Raw genomic sequence first — 15,336 nt, 5'->3', positions numbered from 1 at the left:
AAAATAAATTTTTTTTTGTTAAAAAAACTAGAATAAAAAAATTGAAGCTCAAGATCAAATTCGTAGGCATAACATGGTTAGCTAGCTAGCTCACGAGTTCAATTTTGGTTTACAAATTTTATATAAACATACTAATGCACTCAAAAAACAAATTCGAGCTCTTCAACATATTCTTGAACTTTATATATAAAATCAATAAGGGTATTTTTTTTATTAAGAATAAATAACTATTTTATACATTAAAATGAAAATATTTAAAATTTGAGCCAGAAAACCAGTTCACTAACCCACGAATGACTATTTGAGTTTCAACTCAGGCTTAACTCAATTATTTTTATATTGTATTTGAGTATAAATTTTGATTATAATTTTATTATTAATAATAAAACAATAAATCGAATCTTAAATTTTTATTTTTTATCAGTAAATAAATTTCACACATCAAAAGTAGTCCAAATACAAAATACTCCAAACATTCATGAGTTAAACAAAAGTAGAATATATTTTAAATTACATAATTATTGATTGAATATGAAATTCATATTAATTAACATTAATTATTATATAAACATGAAAATATGAATGTAAAATTTATAGTTTTATTTCTATAAACAAAATAAATATATTTGAAATATATCGATACAAATGCAACCTTAAATTCAACTAGTCGAATGTTTAAATTTAGAACGATTTGTTTGTGTAAAAATCTCTAATTGTTTCTATGTTCATAATTCACTATCTATTGTTGGAGGTCTATCAAAATACTTTATAATAAAAAAAGGAAAATAAAAAAGTTAAAGAAATTGAGATGACCTCTCAAACATCAGTGTAATATAAAATAAAATTCATGAAATTAATTTTATAAACTTGAAAATAATTTGCACTGTGAATATTCTCGTTTCCTCTTATCATCGACATTCAGAGATTTGATTAATTAAACCTTCTCCTTCTCTCTCCAGCTGTGTGTGTGCGAGAGAGAGAGAGAGAGAGAGAGAGCAAATGGGATGGTTTCCCTGCGCAGGACAATCAAAGTTGGACTCAAAGAAGAAGAAGAGGAAGAAGAATCAGTCTCTTGATCCAATCCGACCCGCTTCAGGTGTAGTTTCCATTTCATTTTTTGCTTCAATAATTTCTCACTTCATTTAAAGGGATTGATTCTTTTTTGGAAGTAGAAATTTCTTTGTATAGAGCAGTTCTCTGTTTCTCGTTATTTGTTTATGTGTTTGATTAATGATGTTCTAAGGGTTCTTGAATAAAGATGCTGTCTTTCTTTAAATATCTTAAAAAGTTTGATTCTTTTGTGGGTTTATGCGCTTACCTTTTGGTACTATGCTTGAATGAGCCCGAGTGAGTGGAAATTTTGTGCTTTGTTGGTTTTCAGATCTCTATTGTGAATTAGAGGTTTCTTTTTTATGATTGCTTAGTTGTAATATGAACAAACATTATTTGGTACAAGTCTTTTTGGTTTGAGCTAAGGATTTGACCTAGATTCCAATGATTCATGCTTTTAATAAAAGGATTTTTACACAGAAAGAACAAAGGGATGCAAATTCATGCCATTTGTTTTCTGGGCTGCCCTTCTGGGAGAGGCACAGATGGCGTCGTAGTATCTTTTTGATGATATTTTCAATTGGATGAACTTTCAAGGAGTTTTGAATTTTTAGCAAGCAAATTATCATATCAGGGGACGGATTCTCATTGTATTCGCCTCATATTTACAACTAGTTTACTATTTGATGTATAACATTTCTGTATTATCCATAGGGAATTAGGCCTTCTAATCCATTTTTAACAGTGAATACTATAGTTGGTTGGTGAGATTTTCTGTATTCTTCTCCCTATGGGTATAAGGAAGAAATATCTCCTGTCTTCTTAAACTTCGGTAATTATTCTGTTAGTCTATAATATGTCATTTGTGTTAGGTATATTTGACGATGCCCTGAAAGACGGATCGTCCAATAAAATTGCGGCCAAGATTTTCACTTTCCGTGAAATGGCAGCTGCTACCAGAAATTTTCGTGGTGAGTGTCTTCTTGGGGAGGGAGGCTTTGGTAGAGTGTACAAAGGACAGCTGGAAAGCTCGAATCAAGTATGTGGATTAGATAACAAATCTCATTGTCTACTAAAGTGGAGCCTTTTTTTCTTTTGCTTTTGTGCGTTGGGTTTTTACCCGTTGAGAACTAGCATGTTTTTAAAAAAACTTGTAACGTTCATTTTAGGTTGTTGCAATCAAGCAGCTTGATCGAAATGGGCTTCAGGGAAACAGAGAGTTTCTAGTCGAGGTTTTGATGCTAAGCTTATTAGATCACCCGAACCTCGTAAATTTAATTGGCTACTGTGCTGATGGAGACCAGAGGCTTCTGGTTTATGAATACATGCCTCTGGGATCTTTGGATGAACATCTAAATGGTCTGTTACATAATTAATGTTATTTTAATAATACTTTATACCTAAAATGATGCTATAAAACGTTGGTCTTGCAAATTTTGTTATACAGATCCAGTACCGGGTAGGAAACAGCTTGATTGGAACACAAGGATGAGAATAGCAGCTGGAGCAGCAAAAGGGTTGGAGTATTTACATAACAAAGCTAGCCCTCCTGTTATATACCGTGACTTAAAATGCTCAAATATATTGCTTGGTGAAGGGTATCATCCGAAGCTATCCGACTTTGGGTTAGCCAAGCTTGGCCCGGTTGGGGATAACACACATGTATCCACAAGGGTTATGGGTACATATGGCTACTGTGCACCTGAGTATGCGATGACCGGACAGCTGACTCTGAAATCAGACGTCTATAGCTTTGGTGTAGTTCTTCTTGAGATTATTTCAGGCAGGAAAGCTGTTGACAATTCAAAAACTGGTGGAGAACACAATCTGGTTGCATGGGTGAGTTCCCATTTTAACAGATTCAGAGGTGCAAGAAACTCTAGTCACTTGTGAGCTCGTTTAGGCTTAGTTTGGAAGTTGGGAGAGAAAAAGGGAGAGAAGAGAGCAGAAAAGAAGGGTGGAGAAAAGGAAGGGAGATTTTTAAGTTTCCTTCCATTTCCTCCCACATTAGAAAGGAAACTTTTGTCCTAACACTCTAACAAATTTTCCCTTCTTTTCCTTCCATTAAAATCTCCCAAACAACCAGATTTTTTAAATTCCCTTTCCTTTTCCCTTCTTTTTCTTCAAATCACAACTCCCAAATGAAGCCTTAAAGCTCCGCTCTAGTACATTTTACTCTGGGTTATGTATTTAGAAAGGCCTAACGGCATTTTACTCATTGCATCAATGAACATTAAACTCGAATTCGATTGATGCTCGGATAAAGTTCACACTTTTTGGACTTGAGTAACTGATGTTAATTTCGATTTGTGCTCAAGCTCAAATTTCACTGCTGATCAGAGTCCGGGTGCTGGATTTTTTCGAGCTGAGTTGAGTTGATTGTACCAACCACACGATACAATTTTTTATTTTCTTTCTGACATTTTGACGAGAGATTTTTTTATAAACTAGTTTAAGAAAAATTCCATGATTGTTAATGCTCTAGAACTTTTACATTTCTCATGTTTTTACCAGGCGAGACCTCTATTCAAGGATAGGAGAAAATTCTCACAGATAGCTGATCCAGCGCTCCAAGGTCAGTATCCAGCTAGGGGACTGTACCAAGCTCTTGCCGTTGCAGCAATGTGTGTTCAGGAGCAACCTAATTTACGACCCATGATCGTGGACGTTGTTACAGCTCTGACATATCTCGCTTCACATAAATATGATCCTGAACCGCATTCAATCCAGAACTCGCGCTGGGGACAACCTTGTACTCCACCTAGAGCCAAAGGAAACGGCGAAAAGAAACCCAGCAGCAGCAGATCGGAAAGAGAACGGACCCGAATATGATAAGGTCTCTATCTGTGCTATTCATCCTTATCAGTTTTTGGGAATTCCCGTGCTGCAACCATTCTTGAAAATGCAACCCAGAAGTTAAGCCCTTGTGCTGAGTTGGTTTGATGATGATCATCTTTTTTGTGTATGGGTTTCTATATTTAGATGAATGGCTTATCTCTGATCGTTCCACGTGCCCAGTTCTTGTTCATTTATAGAATGTACTTTAGATGTTTGAGTTTGTGTGATTAAACAGCAGAAAATGACTGTGGGATAGGTGTTGATGATTTTTAATGAAGATTGTGAGGAAACTGTTGTACATATTCGTTTGCATTTTAACCGATGCGTTTTTATTGATATATTTTTGGCTTTTAAGGGTCTTGAGGACGGTAGGTTTAAATATAAGTCGATACAAAAAATACACACGAGCCGATGATCTGGCACTAAAATAAAAAGTTTGGGACAATGTGTTGGCTACGAGACCCGATTATTACAAAATTCCTACTATGCGAGCTATTATCTTTTCTGGACATAAAGTTACACGGAATTATCATTCACGCAACAAAAAAGAAACAACAATTAGCACGCTGTCCTTACTCCGTTGTTACTGTTTATTTAGCGACGAAATATTCTTTGGTTGCAGTAGAAATATTGACAGATATTTTTAAAACCGTCGCTAATTGGCGATACATGCACTTCTCACCGACCATCACTAAAGTTGGAGATGGATATAAAGCAAATCACGTTTTGACGCACAAGGAATCCATTCTGCTCTGATTTACACCGGATTAGAACCTACATAAATCTAAACCAATCACCAATTCTCAAATCATCAGTTAAAACACGAAATTAAACTAACCACTCTACCAGCACATTAATTATACTGCTAGAGACACTTTTATTCCGATTTGGCGATTCCACTAGATGAACACTCAAAAAAATGATGAAACCAAGGAGTACAATAAATAGTGATAGTAGTCGTCGTTCTCCATTTAGAAACCTCACCTGCGCCTCTAAAGACCTATGTGTTTCCGTGCATCAACCCCTCTACTTTGGGAGTGTCAACAGTAGCCTCAGCATGTGCACGAGTAGATTATGGCCACAGCCCGACATAGTATCACGGAGCCTCTAAAGCAGGTTGCGAGGGCGCAGCAGCCCTCGCAGCCGTAGTCTGACAAAACAAACAAATGGAATGGAGATTTGAACAAAGTAACATATATAATATACAACATTTGGCTCTTTGTTTAATGAATGCATGTTTGGAAGCTTAAAAAAATAATCAAAATACAAGTTGCCGCCGAAACTTATTTTTATAAACGCAAAAACAACACCATAAATATAATATAATGTATAATAGATCTATTGTGAGACAGTCTCACAGCTCTTTATTCATTAGACTTGTCAACCCTTTCCATATTCACAATAAAATTAATATTTTTGGCTTAAAAATTAATATTTTTTCATTGGTGATCCAAATAAAATATCTGTGTTACAAAATTGACTCGTGAAACTGTCTCACAAGTTTTTGTTATAGTACTTCAAATACTCATTGAGTTGGCCAAATTTGATTTTATGTAATAAATTGACAATAATACACTTTAATTGATTGTAGTAAATCCATTAATAGTTTAAATTCTTAAAATAAATTAACTAAAAACTTTAATTACTAAAAAATTAGGGTTAAATAAAATAATTTTAAACATAGAAAATACACAAAACAAATATTAAAACTATCAAGTGAATTTTCCAATATTTTATTAAATATCTTATTACTTTTTCCACTGTAATTCTAAAAGGATTATTTTTTTAAATAATAAAAAAATCTTGTATAAAAGAAACATGAATACTAACAAACTTTTTATTTTAGAAAAATATTATTATCAATTTTATAGTTAAAATATTTGCATATAAAAATTCTTAACAGTAAAAACAGATATATATTAATTTTGATATCTAAATCTGTTTACATAAAATTGAAGAGTTCAAAAGAATATTTTTGTAACAAAAAGTATACAATTAATCATCAGAGGAAGTGAAAATAATAAAACAGTCTTATTTTGTATCATATCCCATTTTTTTAATAAAATATAAATTTTGCACACACGTGTATTTGGTAAAAATTAATGAGTAATGACCGCTGTTGTAATACTCATAAGAAGTTTGGATGAAATATGTATAATATTAAACTTTAATGTTAAAAGTAAGATTTTTTTGGTTATTTTCTATTTTATCAATAAAATATGAGAAATTTTAAAATATAAAATAATAGCTGTTGATATGCAAAAATCTTGCATTTAAAATATAAAATAAATTGTTATTATCGTCATCATCATCGAGACAAGTTCGGGAATGATGTGCTACGAGAATTTGAAAAAATCTTCGAACACAAACTCATACTCGATAACGCACCCGAAACCCATCTTGTTTCAGATTTTATAGTAAACCTGTATGCATAGTGCCATTGGTTATAAATGGTACAAAAGTCACAAATCGATATCTTAAGTTTGTGACCTAAATGTAACAAACATCTTACAACTAATTTAAAAATTACCCAAAGCAAAATTTCGCATTACTACGGATAAATAATAGATCAACTGGAAAATTTTATAGATGATGATCATACTTCAGTGTTTCAATAGAGATAACATCCATTACTCACGTTTGAGCATTAATAATACTTAAGGTCGTTTCAAGGTAAAAAAGATCATATCATTAACAATTCATATAAGTAATCATCTTCTGTTTACAAAGTAAATTATGCACATCAACAATTATAATTCAAAATAACAATTGAGGTTGAATCGGAGAACATGCCGCCTCTTTTTGCAACATACAAGTGGAAAGGAACATGGAGCAGCACAAGCACCGCGGCACTTTGGCAGCCGAGGCCATACTCTTTTGTCCAGAAAATTTCTTATTTTTCGCGATTATTGGTGTACATTAGCGTGGTCGTCTGCATTGCTCGAATCAGTACCCTCATCTCTTGTTTTGTTTTCAGTAGGTGCAACAGCATTACTGGGTTTCCCCTGTCAAAGTAGTCTCATTCATTTTCTCTTTAAGCATCGAGTACATCCGAACAATTCAGCATAAACAAGGAGATAAACCCGAGATGTGAACACATGATGCCATTGATGTTGCAAGGTTTAGTTATAATACATGAACCACAAGACAAAAAACAACCCTCGCATTTTTTTGAATTTTTAGAAATGTTTTAGTTTTTTCCCCACCATTTTTTTAAAGTTGAGCAAGTCAGACATAGATGCTAAGTTCAACTTCTTTCTCCTTAAAATTCAACTGCTTTCCCATTAAAATTCCTGTTGCTAACCAATTCTGATTAAATTGACTTGTGAATTTCTTGTGGATTTATGGTATGCTCATGGGCCTCTGCGGTTCAAATTTGATCGAGTATTCAACATTATGACTATATTTGTCCCATTGTCATGTCTTTAGGAAAAAAAGTGTAAATGGAAGAGTTACATGTCATTCGAGAACTAGTTATTACCTTATTCCGATCTCGCCAACCAAGGCCAAAGGGGAGCAAACCTGTCTTCCTTGTGGATACATCATGTGGAGATTCTGTACGACTAAGCCTACAATAATTTCACCATGGAATAAATAAATCTTTCCAAAAAGGTCAAACTTCATGGAAGAATGTTGCCGAATTATGTAGCTTACTCACCTTGGGGAAGACGAGGCTTTACTTTGCCCTGATTCGTACTGCAACGTAGCTTCCAGCATCGATTCTGCCATAACAGCCCTCCTCTCCATCTCAGCAAGGGTATTCATGGTTGTCTCATACTTTTCCTGCATAAACAAAATAAAAAACATTCAACATTCAACATTCAACATTTCCAAATATCAACCCCGAACCATTTAACCACAATGTATTATTCTATGTGTAGCCTTGTGCCGGCAGCAGATACTAACTTATGGTTAAAAGAGATCAAGCTTAATACATATTTGAAATATTAGATCAGTTGACAGGTCCACAGCAAGCCCCAGTACCCACCATACCAGTGTAGCCACATCCCGCTAATCAGAAATACGTAGACAAAAGTTAATTAAATGGAACACAAAATCCATGAAGCATATTTCATTTAATTTTAGTTTCACTGATAAATCGCCAGGCTTAGGTTATCTTACACTAGAAAATACTTTGAAACAACTTCTTTGTCGCACTTCATTTAGGAAACCTATACGCATGATTATGTTTCCTGCATTTGCAACTTTTTTACTGTGGCTCTACATGCCACATGGTACAAGATTTATGGAAAAAGAGAATGGCACAAGCCTGATGTTTTGCAAGAGAACTTTGTCCGCATCGTGGGAGTTCGGAAAACTGGGCAGTAAGTAGAGTCAAACAGGGTTACTGACCCATGACAGTTCTAACCTGTTAAAATAAGATGATTTGAAATTCAAGTACTTTCATGAACTATAAGGAATAGAACCTGAAGGACATGCACTGCATATTTCTGAGCAGCTGAATCTTGTTCCGCAAATAGCCGAGCATCTTCAGTCACCTTCTGTTCTTGCTCAACTTTCATTAAAACCTAAAACAAATTGCTCGGAAATATAAATTGAAAAAGAGATCAAACAATTCTACCCAGCTATATATTGAGACTAAAAAGTGGGAAAAAAACCTGAAGCATCGCTTGCTCCTCTTCTTTCTTATCAGCCAGAGCTCGCCGTAGTTCAGCAACCTCTTGCTCCAATTGTTCAACCTTCAGGGTATATATTCAACATTCAGGTGATGTTTGAAACTGCGGCAAAATATCAAACCAGAAATAGGAAAAAAAATAGTAGATGATTCTCAATTAACCAAGGTGATGTGTACTGGTGAATCAGAAAAATGGCTAAAATTGCTACTAGGCAAAAAACAAAAAGTTCTAAAATACCCTTGCGCTCAGTTCCCTTCTGTTATCTTGTTTGACCATCTCCATAAGAGCAGCTTCCAATTCTTCCGCCCTAAAAAAGATGACCATCATTATATTGATAAATAAAGATCTATGTATTATTCGAAGAGGCAATTTTGAAGGAGTTCATATCAACCAAACTGTTCAGATTCATCATGAAATCAAAATCAAGTCTGATGGAAATTAAAATTTCAATTGGAGGATTTCTGTTTGAAGGTCTTGGATGTATATTTTTTCTGTCAATAACCTGAGCATAGCAGTTCTCTTCTCCTCCAGCAATCTACACAGCTCAGCCTTTAACCAGACCACCTGAAAAGAATCTGTTAATAATTGAATCTCTAGAAGGGCGACCTGATCAAGTCTAGTAATTGCTAATATAATCATTCAATTGTGGAATTGTTTGATTTCCACAAGATACCAAGACTTTCAAATTTGCACATGGATGACCTTAAATTAAAAAAGGGATAAGATGTTGAAAAAAAAGTATTATTTAACAACTAAATATGATTCTAATTGGACAGTCAAATGGATGGTAAGCTACCTGTTCTTGATGATCCGGAAGAGAATCTATTTCAGAATCAACGGTTATGCCCTTTAGAAAAGCATCCAGGTTTCTAGCATGGGATTCTAGATCTGACATTTCACCTACCACTGTATTGGCACTGGGCCTCTTGCTTTCTTTCACAATCAATTCAGGATTGTGCTTGAAACTATATAACTTTGTCGCGAGACCTTTAGGATCTTTAAAAATTCGACCGCCTTTAGTCCTTTCCTCAACAGCTGAAACTATAGCTGGTCGATGCTTCTCTCTAAGTTCTTGCAGTCTATCTTCAGTTACGGTTAAGAAACCCATGCAAGCAGTCAAGACAAGTTGGCTGCTATCAAATGTAGAACCAGTAAGAGTTTGCAATAACGTGATAGCATCACCTGCATCCTTGGTTGTAACAACAGCAGGACCTGCAAAACACGGTACAAATAATTTAACATGTTCTCCAAATGGAAGCTTTGGTTGATGGAAGGCTGGGGTTATTACCATATAAGTCCATCAAAGCAAGTGCTGTCCGAAATAGCATGACCCGGTTTCCTTCAAATAGAAGTACATCCCACACTCGAAGAACTATATTCAAGAAAATGGGTAATTGTTAATTATTCAAAAATACCAATGAGGCATGCAAAGTACAACTTAATTGAATAATGTAATCATTTGCATAAGACCGAACCACTTTCCCAGGGAAGCATATTTACGAAAATTGAAAGGAACCAGGGCCCTGATATCCAAGCAACCTGCACTCCCAAGTAATCAAGATGATTGACTGCAAAGTACGACAACAATGGAGTACTTTATAAATTCAGAACAATTAGAGCGACAAAGCAGAGAAAATTATAGCATCAGACAGACCTAGTTTGGGAAACTTTTCACGCATCAAGTCCTCAAAAACAAGCTGGTCAACCTAAAATGACAAATCATTAGAAATGCCAGGTTCGGATAAGCATAAAATATTTCCAACGTAGGATTGAAATACCGACCTGTGATTCAATCATTTCTTGTGAGAAATAATCTTCAAAATAGTCATCTATTAGACCAACCAAAGTCCTGAAAGGTTTGGAACAAGCTAGTTTATAAGTTAGCTAATTTGTTACTGTTTGCTTCATAAATAATCATGTTTGCAAAAAGAATGTTTGCATTTATATATTGGTGTAGGGATTCAAAGGCAATACGTTTAGTTTTACGTGGAAGACATGGTTTGGTTTTGCTTTCAGTCACTTTATCATTTAAACAGCATTTTAATAATTACATAGGAAACAAATTTCTGAATCTAGTCAATATAGCATTTGGATAACAAAATATAGAGCAACCAAAATACGACAACTGATATCACATTTATACTCAATAATCAACACAAGAAAGTATTCAAGCTACCCACACCTCTGCAGAGATATTCATTTAAACAGCAATGCAGCTGCTCTTATTTTTCCAAATAGAATATGACAAAGTTTAGCGTCACGGATATGAATTTGAAATTTAATATAGCTGACGACTAACAGTATATCGTTGTCTAATGTAATCAAGTAGAGACAAAAAAAGGTAGAGAACACGAGTCAACAAGTAAAAGACAGAGATAATCATGAAATATGTCAGCAAAATCTGATGCACTGAATGTTTGAGCCAAACATGGTGACAACTAACTGTCAGCGTCCCTAAGGATAATGTGACACAACAAAATGCGTACAAAATCACAAAGCAATAAAGCTCCAGCCCCTGTGGCCATGTAGTCTAAAGGGCAGGCAGATTTGTGAGAATTCTCGTAGGAACATGGAATTAATAAAAACTTTATTGACCACAATTTCCATTTAAAAATCTAGGACATATCATCTGCCAACTTCTAGAAAGAATTGCTGGATGGATTATTGTAAAAGAAAAAGAAATAAATAAAACAAATTATACTAAATACGCTGGTTTTTATAGCCATAGAAAAGACATTATTTCATAAACTATATGACAAAAGATCTGTCGAAATAATTTTGCAAGAAAGTTGGCTTTGGTTTTGAGTTTCCAGGCGAACAATGGCGTGCTGTCCAAGGGAAAAGAGCAAAACAGAGTGCATCATATCACCCGAATATGTGGATCTGAATTACATTAATATAAAAGAACAGAATTAACAATCCTTTTTGCATGACAATGAGTCAATGGCTAGAAGTTGAATTTATATTGTAAAAGTATAGCTATACGAGTCAGGGACTCGAAGAAAAGTGATTCAAGTTATATTCCATATTTTATGTTTCCTAAAATAAATGACTTCCGACACAACAAATACCAAAATTGAATTCATGGTTGAAATAAAGGACAATTCAGAAGTAAGAACGCCAATAAATTACACACAAAACTTGACAATAATTGATGTTTCCCTTCTACTGATAATCCTCCCAAAATTATCAAGCGCAATATGGGTTCAGACAAGGGGTTGATAGGTGAGGCTTGAAACTTACCAAAAGGCATTTTCCTCGGGCATCATTAGAAGTAACAAACCAGCAAAGAAATTCATTGCCTGCATGCAGATTGATAAAAAAATAAAGGTAAAATGTTAGGAATTTATGTATCGATATAGTTCGACAAGAGAGCATGAGATGGCATGAACTGATGTCATCAAATGCATGTTGAAGTAAGAGTCCAGTGTCCTACGCAGCTGCAAAATTGCATTTGCTTATATAGCTAAATTATCCTTTCTTTCCATTTAAGTTTCAAAAAATAATATTGTCTGGACAATTTCCTTATATTTCCCAGCTTCCAGCAATGTGAAACTTTTCATTACCAAATTAATAAACTATAGTCTCCCTATAGTTTGCAACTTCCTTTGTCACTATCCATGAATAGTCAATGCATTCTTAAACAATTGGTGCATAATTGATGCAAATTTAGCTTTCTAAGCCATTAGTCTAACTGCTGGATATTCTTGATTCCAATGGAAAAATTTTCAGATTGAATAAAAAAGGATCCTGGTTTGTAGTTTATCCTCAATGCTTCAAGCTTCATATTAAACTGCAACATCCAAGACTAAACCGGAGGGATGAAATACCAAAAAATGAAAAGGAAAACAAAGAAATTCTTTACCTGGCAATATCCAACAGAGGGGTTATGCCGCGCATATGCCGAAAGAACTCGCCTAAGTGAATTTCTTCCTTTTTCATTTAATGCAGGATGCCCTGGAAATGTTCTGGGCAGATCCTGCAACAAGGCGATGATAATTTAGTTTATTGAGAAGTCTGGATAAATTTCAAAACCGAATATCCTTGGATATAAGATGACATGAAGGGGCGTTTGAGTAAATGTGAACATAATGAGAGGAAGGAAATCAATGGCAAAAACCAGGAGATGACAAAAGAAGAGTCATACAACAAGTAAAAAAGTACAACTATCGATCAGGCAGATGGTCATTCATAGTGAAAGGTTTTATCAACAATGTGACAGCAATATGAAGATTGTGTATTGAATGGAATATCAAGAAGCTCAGTGCCATTCTTGATACATGCATTTAATTGTGCAAGATAAAAATCACAACTGAATGACAATTATTTAACACAACATTTTAGACAACCATCCAAGATGAACCCTAAAAGAAGTAGCACCTACAAATAAAAAAGATTGAAGCCATGCATCTAATGACCTTCTCAATCTGCTTTTTCCATTTATCTGGCGAATCAAATCTCTTCCCATTTTGTTGCGTATTATCGTCGCCAGACAAACACTTGTTGTGCTCTTGGTCATCATTAGCTTCAATATCATTAGCCAGCAAATCCTGATAATATCTTTCCACTCGACGTGTTCTGACACCAACAAAGGCTTGCCACACCTGCCATATTAAAAAGAAAATATAGAAGAAACTTCAATGCTGGACATGGAATTGAAACAATTTCCTTCATAGGTAAAATCCAGGACCACACCTCTCCTCGAAGATCCTTTGGCACTCCTCCACGAACAAGAAACTCTAGCTCTTCTTTCCAAGGGAAGACAGGTTCTGAGGATATTTTATCAATAGCTATACTGTTTACTTCAGAAGCATTTGGACTATCTTCAACTATCTCATTGTCATAGAATACATCATCTTCATTATCTTCAGAATCTTCTCTTGAGAACCGAGGCTCAGCAATTGATGGAAGCTTATCATGGGATTTTATATTTTTATCCTTGATGGTTTTTCTCTTTTTTATACGTATGTTAGTCATTTGTTCGATAGAACTCAGAGACTGGTTAATGTTAGACCATGTCTGCACATCACGAGATTTTGGGTGTCGGGTAGTTGGAGCTTCATTGGTGCCAACACTTTCCTCCTGAGTGCAAGAAATAGACCTCTTTTCACTTGAATCATCCCCTTCACCACTCAACCCTTCACCAGGCTTAGTTTGCTGTGCTTCATAACCCCCAAACCTTTCTTCAGTTAAATCTTTCCTTTCTTCATCCAATGACTGGGTATGAGCAGGTTCATATGGTAGCTTTGTAACCACCGAAACCACTAGCTTATTACTATCTTGGTCAGGATCTTGTGCACCAGTAGTTTGTGGTAGCTGCTTGAGAAAATCCCTCCACTTTTGGAGTCTCTCTTCTTCTTCTTCCTGAAATTTTTTGAGTCAATCTAAACCAGGTAGGCATACACTTACTTACAATTCGTCTTTCTTATTGCCAGAAAAAGTATATATGCCCGCCCAACCCTCTTCTGTTTTTCACAAAAGCCAAAATTTAGTTCTTTTCTGACGTAGAAAGAAGAGAATCACATCATTGAAACATTGAGAGATAGGCAACAAAAGTTTGGTAACTATAAATTTTCAGATTCATACTAAATTTGGCTGCGAGAATTGAGATTTGCGAAAATTGTGAATATCATGAAATTGGCTTCAACAAAGTGGTCCGACCATCATAAATAAGACAGTCATCAGAGAAGAGATCAAATAAAAGGAAAAAGGACAAGCAAGAGACCCTATTATTTTATAAAGTATGTAAATGTATAATTGAAGATGGTGTACAAGTAGCAATTACCTGGTAAATATCAGTGTACTCTCGATATCTATGAAGATGTTGAGGTCTCACAGTAAAGCCATATGTATCCCTGTAAACATTTCAGATTATGCATCACAAAGAATCACAAATCTATTCAGTCACTGAAATGCAGTTATACTGTATCTTCATTGATGAAACTTCTATAAACAGACAACAAATTTGAACGAAAAGCTATTATTTGCTAAACAAGATCTTGCTTACTGAGATTACCTGGAATCATCTTGCAATGTACGCTTACTCAACAAGGACAACAACATACTTCATAAGATACCCAATTACACCTCCCATATCTATGTTCTTTTCGGTTAAATCAGATTCCAATCATTTTTTTTTTGTGTCAAACATTCAGCATACACCTCAATACTAAGATACTAAAATACTTCTGTCACTATAGCTATCACAAAATCCACAAAGGAAGGCGATCTAATGGTGTGAATCGATTTAAAGCGGGATTCCTCCAATCAACAATGTATCCCGATTCGTTAGTAGATATGGCATAATGAGTTAACTCGCTACCTCATTAATCATAAAAACATCTCTCAGAAAACAAAAAATTCCTTGAATTTCGGATCCTAGCGTCAAAATCCATACTCTCGCTCACTGAATTCGACAAAACATCTAACATATCTACACGTGTTAAGCTCAGAAATCGCACAATCAGCCGTCGTGAGAAACAATAACAGCCAAACACACACACACACACACACACTAGCGAAATCTCGATCGCATACAAACGGACGACACGTATTCGAGTATATGCGCAGGTGTCACAGTGTGTACAGTTATTACCGTTTAGGCTCGTAGTTGAGGAAAACTTGGGAGCGTTTGAGCGTCATCTGCGGCGGCGGAGACTCTTACAGCGTTTATCGGAGAATCGAATGGCCTCTCCTCGATCGTAGCTCAACAGATAGCTGAATTTTCCATAATCTCCGCAGCTGATTTGAGCAGAATTTTCTCTCCCTATGCATAGATTTGGTCACGTGCATGATAGTTGACCGAGAACCG

At 35.1% G+C, this 15,336-nt stretch overlaps 2 protein-coding genes across 2 annotated transcripts; one reads left to right on the top strand and one right to left on the bottom strand.

The window, feature by feature from the left end:
- The first annotated feature begins 883 nt into the window (after positions 1-883).
- LOC140971160 (probable serine/threonine-protein kinase PBL7) lies at positions 884-4,226 on the top strand. Its single transcript, XM_073433263.1, has 5 exons — positions 884-1,096; positions 1,923-2,089; positions 2,220-2,409; positions 2,498-2,889; positions 3,565-4,226. The coding sequence occupies exons 1-5, from the start codon at positions 1,000-1,002 to the stop codon at positions 3,880-3,882; spliced, it is 1,164 nt and encodes a 387-aa protein (XP_073289364.1). The 5' UTR covers positions 884-999; the 3' UTR covers positions 3,883-4,226.
- Positions 4,227-6,440: 2,214 nt separating this feature from the next.
- On the bottom strand, positions 6,441-15,336 carry LOC140971158 (uncharacterized). The gene is made up of 18 exons (XM_073433260.1): positions 15,121-15,336; positions 14,311-14,380; positions 13,221-13,889; positions 12,944-13,129; positions 12,391-12,504; positions 11,769-11,827; positions 10,308-10,374; positions 10,180-10,231; positions 10,001-10,093; positions 9,814-9,897; positions 9,322-9,737; positions 9,028-9,089; positions 8,763-8,832; positions 8,508-8,588; positions 8,316-8,417; positions 7,547-7,671; positions 7,370-7,457; positions 6,441-6,893 (listed from the first exon to the last, which is right to left on the bottom strand). Exons 1-18 carry the CDS (start codon positions 15,165-15,167, stop codon positions 6,795-6,797), a joined length of 2,484 nt encoding a protein of 827 aa, XP_073289361.1. The 5' UTR covers positions 15,168-15,336; the 3' UTR covers positions 6,441-6,794.

Source organism: Primulina huaijiensis, chromosome 2 (genome assembly GCF_012295235.1).
Source record: "Primulina huaijiensis isolate GDHJ02 chromosome 2, ASM1229523v2, whole genome shotgun sequence".
Lineage (NCBI taxonomy): Eukaryota > Viridiplantae > Streptophyta > Magnoliopsida > Lamiales > Gesneriaceae > Primulina > Primulina huaijiensis.
Note: the sequence above shows the minus strand (reverse complement) of the source record. Positions and strands in the feature narration are given on the sequence as shown.